Source organism: Tarenaya hassleriana, unplaced genomic scaffold (genome assembly GCF_000463585.1).
Source record: "Tarenaya hassleriana unplaced genomic scaffold, ASM46358v1 Cleome28, whole genome shotgun sequence".
NCBI classification, from domain to species: Eukaryota; Viridiplantae; Streptophyta; class Magnoliopsida; order Brassicales; family Cleomaceae; genus Tarenaya; species Tarenaya hassleriana.
This window is the reverse complement of record NW_010966021.1, coordinates 396662-407833: the sequence shown is the minus strand read 5'-3', so window position 1 is coordinate 407833 and position 11172 is coordinate 396662. Positions and strand designations below refer to the sequence as shown.

At 38.5% G+C, this 11172-nt stretch overlaps 2 protein-coding genes, 1 long non-coding RNA gene and 1 pseudogene across 4 annotated transcripts in view; 2 read left to right on the top strand and 2 right to left on the bottom strand.

Annotated features, from left to right (window-relative positions):
- Positions 1-1053, bottom strand: part of LOC104817726 — a 3534-nt gene extending 2481 nt beyond the window's left edge. The window contains exon 1 of one of the 2 annotated variants that reach the window (XM_010547001.1): positions 1-1053. In XM_010547001.1, coding sequence (XP_010545303.1) covers positions 1-928 — 928 coding nt within the window. In that variant the 5' untranslated portion in view covers positions 929-1053. The other variant, XM_010547000.1, reaches the window with a different exon arrangement.
- On the top strand, positions 800-1652 carry LOC104817727. Its single transcript, XR_772556.1, has 2 exons — positions 800-890; positions 1047-1652. It is a non-coding gene; the product is annotated as an uncharacterized LOC104817727 (long non-coding RNA).
- Positions 1653-5094: 3442 nt separating this feature from the next.
- Positions 5095-6981, top strand: LOC104818111 (annotated as a pseudogene).
- A 742-nt stretch (positions 6982-7723) lies between these two features.
- Positions 7724-9432, bottom strand: LOC104817725 (zinc finger protein ZAT9-like). The gene has a single exon (XM_010546998.2). The coding sequence runs from the start codon at positions 9230-9232 to the stop codon at positions 8015-8017; it is 1218 nt and encodes a 405-aa protein (XP_010545300.1). The 5' UTR covers positions 9233-9432; the 3' UTR covers positions 7724-8014.
- Positions 9433-11172: the final 1740 nt, after the last annotated feature.

Below are 11172 nucleotides of genomic sequence, written 5' to 3'. Positions count from 1 at the left end.
CGCTCTTCCTCCTGAGCTTGGCCTGGAGAATGGCTGTAGTCTTGGTCACACAGCTTCTCCAGTTGCTCTCATTAGCTTCGAGTTTGAATTCATGGCACTTGATCAGTCCATCAATGGCTTCTTTGCACTCTTTGTCGATGGAATTGCAGTTCAGAAGAGCCATTATCTCTGCAGGTCCAGTTCCGTAGAAAATCGGGATCAAGTTCTTCTTTTGGGCAAAGAATCTAACTTCCTCCAAGCTGAGGTAGTTGAGCAGGCTTGAACAAGACACGACCACAATCCCGTACGTGACTGAGCAGATAACCCTGTCCGCGATCTCATGGCTCTGTGTGTCCGAATATTTGGCTCTGTCAGCTACGAAACATGCGATCCCCTGAAGCTCAAGCTCTGACTTAACCCACTTGCAGAACCTCACCAGGTTAGGATTTTGACCATGGAACCCAATGAAGACATCGCAGCTCCTGAGCTTGGCATTGGTAGCAGGAGAAGAGACCGAGACCTTAGCGAAGGAGACCCTCGGAACTGGGAACGAGAACGAAATCCTTGGAGGAACAGGATCCGAAGCACAAGCCGAAAACTTGATTTTCCGGTCAACTGGGTCATCGGAAAACTCATACTGGTCGGAAAGAGGGGTGTAAGAGCTGCTCGGTATGTCTTCACACTCCGAGCCTTTGTAGCCGACAGTGGTTGTTGTGGCTCTAGGAGATATATAAGGAGATTGCAAAGCGGAAACGAAGGCAGAAGATGGTGGGGACACGAGAGAAGGCGAGTTGAAAGGAGAGGTCTTTATGCTTGGAGATGAATCTGAAGCATTGTTACAAGTGCCATTTGTCCGAAGATCTTTACCTGTCTTATCGCTTGATGAGCTTGCTGCTGGTGATGTTCTTATGGTAAGCCCTGCTAAATTTGCTGCTTCTTCTCTCCCCATTTCGTCACCAGTGTCTCTTCCATGAAGCTCTCAGCTCAGCCACCAAAGGTAAAACCCATCTCCCTCTCTCTCTCTCTCTCTCTAACTTGGTCCGAATTATTGTTGTCTTCTCCGACAGATTATGATCAAGTGGGTGGGAGTGTGGTAATGGTCAGAATCTGAATGCAACAGCTAGTGATGTTCGAAGGGAAGGGAGTAAAATCTGAGAATCAGCATGTGATGTATTCTGAAGTCCTTCCACCTTGTGGGGTCCTCTTACACTGTTGTTGATTCAGTAAACCCACAACGAAAATCCTAGTTTTTTCTCCTCCTCTTCTCGTTTCAGATTTGACCAGAATGGCTCAAAAGCTTTGGATCTGCAAACATGGAAGGCGCGGAGTCAGAGAGAAAACTCCATCCCTATCCTTCCAAAATGGACGAGCATCATGACAATGCCGAACAAGGAAGAACAAAACCCACCATTGAGTTTGGTCTTTTGTTCCGAGCCGTGTTTGTTCATTCACAAAATTGAAGATTCCGGTTTCGAATTCCGGTCAGAACCAATGAACATGAACAAGAAGAAAAAAAGGCAAAAACTTTTGGTCAAATCTAAGAAGATGGAGTTCAGAACTTACCCTTTGGATTCATTTTTCTTCTTTTTTTCCTTCAGCTATATTCAGAGACAGAAGCAACGACGTGTCACTTCCCCTGCATTTCTCTCACAACCCATCTCTCTCTCTCTCTCTCTCTCTCTCTCTCTGCAAATGAGGCGGGGATGGAATCTGGGGTGTGAGTTGGGTATGCAGAGCTTTGGGGATTAAAATAGTGCGTTAGTAATTAAAGAAATGCTTAGGGAGCAGCTGGAGAGGGTTGAGGTCTACATGTTCATGTACCAATGCATTTTTTTTATAATCATCGCCACTAATCAACCCTCTTTACTTTAATTCATTTTTATCATCTCGAAATCTCTCTCTCTCTGTGTCAGGTTCTGGGGATTTTTAATGAAAGATTCGATTTTTAAGATCTAAACACAACTGTTTCGTGGATTTAAAAAGATGGGTTCATCCCATTAGGGCTGAATCCAACATGGGTTTGGGAAACTGGTTTAGTTTGAGCTTGAAAGAGGGACCCTGAAGAAAGCGAGCCATTCTCTCTGCTCCTTTTGTTTTTGGTGTTTGTACTTTTCTGATGTATCGGAAAAAGGTCCAAAGTTTTTAAAAAACACACATACATGCATTTTTGTCTTTGTTCTTCCGACTGTTCATAATGCAACTGAATAGACGAAAAATACCGAAATATACGTATAAATGAGGGCAAATCGTCCAAAAAAATCCTTTACTCTTCCGCGCACCAAAAAATCATATATTTTTTTTATTACTCAAAAAACTCTATACTTATATTTATTCACCCAAAAAATTTTGTACTCTTGAAATATTAGCAAAAAAAACCTTATACATTTTTTAGTGTCAAACAAACCTATACTTATAACTTATCCGCCGAAAAAACGTTGTACTCTTAAAATATTAGATAAAAACACCATGTATTTTTTTATTACAAAAAAATCATATACTTATAACTTATTCACAAAAAAAAATCTTGTAATATTGGAATATTAGACAAAAAATCTATATTTTTTCTATTACCAAAAAAACCCTATACTTACAATGTATTCGCCAAAAAAATCATGTACTTTATAAATTCTAATAAATAAAACTCTAAGCACAAACGCCCACAAAATACGGTAAAAAATTTATTCGAACCGATATATACCCGAACCGAATTGAACCGATTAAAATTTCGGATAAATTTTTCGGTTGGGTTACTTTTTTCGTTAATTTTTTTTTACCGAATGGAACTGTATTGTTTGAAAAAATTTCGGACGAATTTTTTACTGTTTAACATTTCACCATCTAACATTTCCCCGAATCGAACCGATTAAATTCTAATAAATTTTTTTCGGTTGGGTTACTTTTTTCTGTTAATTTTTTTCATCGAATCGAACCCAACCGAAATATTTTTCCGAAATTTTAATCAGTTCCATTCGGTTCGGATATGTATCGGTTCAGACAAATTTTTTACCATATTTTTTGAGAATTTACGATTAGGATTTTATTTGTTAGAATTTATAAAGTACAAAGTTTTTTCGATGAATAAGTTATAAGTATAGGAGTTTTTTTTAATAAAAAAAATATATGGTTTTTTTTTTCTAATATTTTAAGAGTATAAGATTTTTTTTTACGGACAAGTTATAAATATAGAGTTTGTTTGGTCATAAAAAAAAGTACAGGGTTTTTTTATTAATATTTCAAAAGTACTAAATTTTTTCGGTAAATAAATATAAATACAGAGTTTTTTTAGTAATAAAAAAAGTACAAGGTTTTTTGTCTAAACAAACTCTATATTTATGGCGGATAAGTTAATAAAAAAAGTACAAGGGTTTTTTCGGCGGATAAGTTATAAATATAAAGTTTTTTTAGAACTAAAAAAAGTATAAGTTTTTTTGTTAATATTTAAAGAGTAAGTTTTTTCCGTGAATAAGTATAAATATATAGTGTTTTTGCGATTTTTCCAATAAATTAAAATAATTTTGCTGAAAATAAATCTAAAAATTGACGAACTAATTCCATATTATTACGTGTTGCATGTAATTATGTATGTATGTATGTATATATGTATGTAGAGTCACGGATTTGAATCAGATACGCAGTGGGAATTGGTCCAAAGACCTCTTGTGACTGTCACAGTAAAAGAGTAACACTAAATAAATTTGTAATTACCATAAAGATCTCGGGGGGCGTGGGTAAAAAAAAATATAGAAAAGCATTCAAAAAAATTGTGTAGGAGCTTATTTATTTCGTTATCTTTCTATTTTTATTTAATAAAAATTATATCTATTTGATTCACTTTCCATTCAGATGAAAAATTGTTGTGTTTTAAAACAAAGTTCCACTGCCATTCAAAATTTATCCATTATTTTTATTCTATCCAAGTACATTTCACGTTCAATTAATTTAATTTTGATAAATGTATACACGATTAATTTCAATATTGGATTCAAATAATATAATAATGTAGTATTTATGTTAATTAAATTTGGTTTTTTATATCTTCCAACTTTAGATTATATGCTGTCGAATTGTGGGGGGCTGCCACCCGATGGAGAGAAGGAGATGAAACAGACGTGAGCAGTACTACCCTAAAAAGAAAAAGACGAAGCGTTTATCCAATTTTATGAAAAACTCATCGTTGTCTTCGATGCAAACAAACGGCAACCAGTGCATGTGTGAAAGAAGTAGATGGCGTAGCATGGAGCACATATGAATATATGATGGCAATTTGGTAATTCAGTCACCAAATAAATTCTAACGGTACATCTAACGACGTGGAACTCAAGATCCGACCGGATAAGATCATGTCCAATCGGACGGCCAATAATTGTCCGACTCTTGCTGCGGGCCCTAGCGGTTGCGCCACGTAATCGTCTTAGACGCCCCCCACGTTCAAATTTTCCCTAGGAATTATAAAAAATGATATAAAATTGGAGAGAGGAATTGATCGAATTAACCATCTTCAGACTTCTTCTGCAGAAGTTTCAACGGTATAATAAATCTACGAATCTATCATCGGATTAGGGCTTCCAACATCTTCGATTCCTTTCAACCTTTGTATAAGGAATCACACTGGTTTATGTTGTGACGACCCCGTTTAGGTACGTTGGTTTCAATTTCGATTCAATTCCCGTATGTTCGATTCATGTGGATTGATTTATATGCTCAATTCGATTTTGCGATCATTTGTTTTTCTAGGGTTTCTATTAAATGTAAAAAGGACCCTGGTCGTAAAGTTGTGAATTGTGATGAATTCTGTCGCGTATGATTGAATTTGAGAGAACTGATAGCTTCTTTGCTTTTTCTGGGGTTTATCGATTTGAACTTTGTTTACTGCTGGACTGGCGGTTATTGTTCTCGATATCGATCCATTTTGACTTTGGAGGGAGAAAATTAGTGGAGGGTAGGATTTTGTGTAGTAGTGGATGTGGGAGTGAAGTATATGTTCTTGAGTCTGTTGATGCTAATTGCGTGATCCAATAATGTGGCAATGCTGCTGCTGAAGGAAGGAATCTGAATAATGACCCATGCTTAGATGAGAAGGAGAAACCCGTATCTGCTCCTACAGCAGAAGCTGATATGGATGATAACACGCTTGGTAAACCGGTTAATTCACCGGGAGGAGCGTCTCCTTCTACGAAGAAGGGTTATGGTTTGAGGAAATGGAGACCGATAAGGAGAGATCCTGTGAAGGATTCGTCCCCAGATTTGGAGAATAGTAAAATTCTGAAGAGGGGTTGTCGGGTTTGGGCAATTCGCACGCTAAACAAATGCATTTTCAGTCACCAGAAGCCGAACAAAACAGTCAGTCTTCTGTTGGTTGTTGGTTCTGTAAATCTGCTGAAAATTATAGGTGCAGCCGATTGCTCTGAAACACCTGGCTCTAGTCTTAACTCTAGGTTTGCAGCTGGGTTTGCTTTTTCAGCTGGCAAGGATTTGGAAAACAGTGGGGATCGCACTAGCGAGCTCTCAATTGTTATTAGTGCTCCTGAGGCTAGGTATGGTTTGCCAATGGGTCGTTCGTGGGATAAGCAAAGGGCAAAGTATTAGGGTGGAAAGACTACGATTAAGTCGGTTCAAAGAGTTCACCAAAGAAAAAGTTGGGTTAACATTAGGAAGCTTAGAGAAGAAAGGGCCAAAATTGAGAAGGAAAACTCTGATTCCAGCATGGAGTCTGTCTCAAACTGCTCCAACTTTGTTTTTGTGCAGGGTGCTTTCTGCAGTTGGAGTATCAGAAAGAAGAGCGGAAAAAGTGATGGACTACAATGGAGAAAATAGTGAAGAAGCCCATAAAAAGGCAGAAACCTCATGCAGGAAAGATAATGTGGGAGAAGAACATGAAGATCTTTCACGAGGATACTCAGCTGCAGAGTCTATCAACAAGAACGGTTGTTCCTCTGGAGAGCTGGACCCATTAGCAGAGTCCATCAACAGTTTCCTGACCTTGCAAGAAGCTCTTGAGAAAGGTAAGCATTTCACCTTTATGGTATTCATTTGATTTAATGGTTTCTGATTTTGCTATTCCTGATAAGTTTGACCGTCTAAGGCTGTTTCATAGAAGTGATCGCTTATCAAATTTTGTGTGCCTATCCATGCCTTCCATTACAGAGATTCAGAAATTCCGGGAGATCAGGAAGGAAGCTACGACACTACATCATGGTGCAGATAACATTGGCTCTATAGATGCAACAGGAGAACGAACAAGTGAAGCAAGTTCGTCTCACCGGTTTGGTAGCAGCATGGTAGTGCAAAGGGATTCCAATTCTTCAGACTCCCATATATCAATCTTGGCGAAAAGAACAGAATACTTGGAGGTCAAACTGGAGGAAACAAGGTCTATGCTTGAGGCGAAAGAATCACAGATTCGTGAACTGGAATCCGCCATTAATCTTAACAGATCTTCCGGGGATGAAGGTTCAAGCACTTCAGAGTCAAAGCAGGAGAGATACAGAGGTAGGGAACTCAGGGTTGAAGATGCATTCCAGCAAAAAGTCGAGGCTGAGATCGAATGCATGATACTGTCAAGATCAATAGAAAACTTAAAGACGGTGTCAGACGATCAGATGAATCTGTTGGAAGAACGAAAGGCATTGGCCGGTGAAGAAGCTCGTGAGGTGCCGAGCAAGCTCGGAGAAGCAGGGACCAAAGCCACAACCTTAAAATACCGAGCAGTCGAGCTGAAAAAGCATTGCGAAGATATAGTAGAAGAAGCTGGAGAGATGCAGAATATCAAGAGGAAAGCATGCAGGACTACTACATGCTTGATATTACAGTTAGTGTTGCTGCTAGTAGTGGCTTGTCTGTTCATCTTCCAAATGTTGCCAGAATCAGAAATTGTTGTACCCACATGAAAAGATCCATCCTGGGTTTTGCTGTTCTTGCTTCTTCTCACAACATTTTTTTTGGCCCCAAATTGGTTTTTTCTCCTCTGGTAATAGAATCAAGAAACCACTTCTTGTTTTTTTTTGGGTGTGTTGCAATGGGTTGACATCATGTGTATATGCTGCAAAATATCATGTTTCTGTCTTAGATATCTCAACAACCGTTGATAACATCACATCACCTATACAATCAGTGGTAAGACATGTTTTTTTTTCTGATTTCTGATGGAACCCTAACCTAGAACTGGTCCTATGATAGGCAGCAGAAAGGTTGAGACTTTGACAGAGACATTTTATTAGCCCCTTTGAAATATTCTTTGAAATGCTCAAACGCGGCAAAGAACAATGCCTACACGTCTTGGGTTTTAGACCAAAGTAATTAAGAATGCTATCTTGTGGTTTTGTGTTAGGTGTCTCAAAGTGGTGATATCTTGGACTTGTAAAACTTTTGAAGTTTGATCCTTTGGAACAGATAAGGTTAAGACATTTTTTTTAAAGGGACCCTTTCTATCAATTTCTCCGAGCAAATAATTAAAGAAAAAAAAACACAGGTTTGTTCATAAGACTATTCCCTATAGAACTGATCAAAACTTCAATCTTGATGATTGGATGAGAATCCTCTCTCTCTCTCTCTCTCTCTCTCTCTCTCTCTCTGAGTAATGGGGAGACTTTAACAAGGATTATTTCTGGAAAAATTGCAAATTGGCTTTGACTATAACTTATCAAACAGGCTATGGGTTGAGAAGAAATTACACAAATCTTAATTTTCAAGGAGAAAAGAAAAAGGGGAAGCGATAGAGAAGATAGAGACTCTCCTTTTTGGATTTTTTCCACAACAGAAAAACCATCCTCCTATGCTTTTACGTTAACTAAAGCATAAACGCAAAAGAACCAAGACAAAAACCCAAACAAGAACATCAAGAACCAAACTGGGTTTCTCTCCAAACTCCAAAATCAAATCTCTCTCTCTCTCTCTCTCTCTGTGTTTTTTCTAACCTTAATTCAACATGTACCCTTTGGTTTCAGACTATAAGTTAAAAATGAATCATGAAGAAAGTCAACATTTTTTTTTTGCCCATCATACCAATCCTTTTGACATCACCTCACTTGGAACATCTCTATACTGTTTCTTCTTCTTCATCTGGTGGCGGCTCGTTCAAGTCAATGTTCAAGACCGTTCTCTGCAGTTTCATCTCCTGTGTCGTCAGCTCTGTAGCTTGGCTCGAACATGAGGCTGCTGTCTCAGCTGGTCCCATCCAATGGCATCTCTTATGTCCTCCAAGAGCCTGTCCCGTCGGAAATCTCTTCCGGCAGATGTTGCATTGGTGATCTCCGCTGCTAGAGACCGATGTGTTCGATCCCTGAGCACTGGCTAATCCAGTTGCTTCTGATGCAAGTAAGGCATCGGCTCCGACCCTCTTGACCTTGTTGTGGCTCGCCCTGTGACCTCCAAGAGCTTGATATGAAGGGAAGGATTTGTTGCAGGTCACACATATGTGCTTCTTCTTGTAAACACCAGCCATTAATGGCGGATTGTTACTGTTGATATCAGCATCAAGCTCGCCTTGATTCGAGGCTTTCCCCATATCAGACAACCTTCTCTTCTTCTTCTTCTTCTTCCGGATCTTCTTGTCCAGTTTTCCAGGATCTTGGAGATGGGTTTCTGCATTAGCTAGCATCAGTAGATCATTGACAGCTTCTTGCAAGTTATTGTCTTCTGGGTTTGCTTCGATCTTCAAGGAGCTATTCCTGCCTCTCTTCCCTGTTATTGACCATCCCTTGAGTGATTCCTTCAGGTCAGTGACCTCATCACTGAACTCGCGATCATGATCCACGGAGAGGGTTGAAGATGAGGAACCTGGACGAGGTGGCTGAACACCTCGCCATCCCCTGTCGGGATGAAACCTCATGTGTCCGTACAAGGCCTTCATGGAAGTGAACTTCTTCCCGCAAACACAGCAAGCCACTTCCACTTCATCCCCGACGAATCCATCGACGAGATCTGGATTTAGATTCATCGCGCCATGAGGTATGATCATTCTGGGCGGTTTCTCCCTGGATTTCCTCGTCTCATAGCCATGGATTCGCTTGTGCCCTCCCAAAGCCTTCCCAGACTTGAACGCTTTACCACATTCGCAGCATATATGCCTCTGACCTTCCGCTTCTTCCACCATTTTAGTAGCTCCATGATCGTCGTCACCATCTTCTCCGGGTTCTTCACCGATGGTTTTAGCTCCTGCACCATCATCAGAATCTCCTTCTTCTTCCGATTCTTCTCTCCTTGAAATGGCCGAGAATTCGAGGGTCTCGTATAATTCTCGTTCTCCATCCATCATAATGATTCAGCAGCTGAAAGACAAGTAGAATCAAAGCTCGAGACGGATCAGATCGAGCCAGCTAGGTACCTCAGTGTCAGCCCTAACTTGGTGAAGAAGCCAAACTCTCACTCTCATCTCATTGAAGAAGAAGAAGAAGCTCTCTCTTTTTCCACGAAATCAACCCAATGTTTACAGATTTCGATGAGAATCAAATCATCATCATCATCATCAGAAGAAGAAGAGGCAAAAAAGCAAAGAGGGTAAAACCACGAGTGAGGAGGAAGGTGTTGAAGAGTCTAATTTATTGTACTGATCACGTTTAGGCAAAAAATCTCAACTCATTTGTTTTATAATTTATAATAATTATTGTTTTTTTTTGGTAATTTGCACATTTGTGGTAATTGTCTTTCCAATTCCTACATTTGAATACCAAAAGAGTCATTACCTTTCCAAACTAAAACCGGTTTACTGAAACGCAAAACGCAATTTCTCAGAAAACCGGTTTGGAGAATATTAAGAAGCATCTCATGCTTTTAGTGGTAAATGTTAATGTAAAATACATCACCATCCGTGACTAATTCCAAATTAGGTAATTAATCATGATTATATATATATATATATAAAATCTTTGATATGATTAGAAGAAAATCTTTGATTTGAGATTCCAAAGAGTTGTCATTAATGGAAACATAACAATATTTAGGTACATTATCTGCGTGAATGCTTATCTATTAATCAACCCTTTTTTAAGTAAATGAGGGAATCTCTCCAAAATTAGGGTTCCATTATATTTGGGCCCACACACAATCACCAGGATTTCCTTCCCAAAATCCAAACCCTCTATCTCAGCAAGAGTTTTCCTCATACATACATACATGCATGCATGCATGCATACACACATTTGAGCTTTAGTGGATGGCCACTCACGCAAGACATGCATTTTATTCATGAAAATAAGAGAAGATGGAATATGAGGAAGTTACATAGTAAATGAATTATAGAGTATATATAGTACAAGAATGCTATAATTAAGACATAGTCCGCTCTAACTTTTAATCAGGGTGTAAAACGGGATAGTTCGGCATGACCCGCTCTAATCTATTTCGATGTTAGATTTTTTTAATCCAACCCAATCTAAACCGTTTTTTGGCAATCCAAAAATTATTTGTTCAATCCGATTCACCATAACTCACGAGCCAAACGAATCGACTCGCGAGCCAAATCTATAATTAAAAAATAAAATTTAAATATTAAAAAACTTTTATAAATATTATAATACAATAAAAAATTTAAAAATTTAAACAAAACAAATCAAATACATATTAGAAACACAATTTAATATAAAAATTATTTAAAAAAATTTAAAAAAAATTCTGCCTCGTCGGCCAATTTATGGACTCGATGAACTGGCTCACCATGAACTCGTCTCGTGTTATGTTGGCTCGTTCACCCTGGTTTTTTTTTCGAACACAAATTTTTTTAGCCTAACTCAAAAAATATGGGTCGTCACACGAGAGGAGTCCATTTTGACATCCTTACTTTTAATTTGGTAATATCCATTTGGTTATGTCATTGAGATAAAGTAATTAATTATGTATCCAAGTTTGGGTCATATATATATAGAACACAAAAGGTACAGAACAACACACATTGTAGAGTAAGTTATTAGAGAGTATCGGTTTAACATTTGGTTTAGTATTCGGTTTAGATTTGAGTTTGTATAAATACTTTTTATGAACAATTTGGAATGAATTCCTCATTTCAATGGCTCTTAATGTTTTTATTAAAAGTTAATATAAGTAGACACCTGCATGGATGTAAAATGAGCCCGGCTCGCAGGCTGGTTCGTGAACCAACCCATATTTTTTCGAGTCGGATTCAAGTATTTTGAACCATAAAAAAACGGGCCACACGAACCAGTCCGTCACGAGCCGGACTCAGAAGCTCTTGAGAAAGGT

Coding starts and splice junctions, on each gene's coding strand:
- LOC104817725 (XM_010546998.2), bottom strand. CDS start 9,232: ATGATGGATGGAGAACGAGAATTATACGAGACCCTCGAATTCTCGGCC.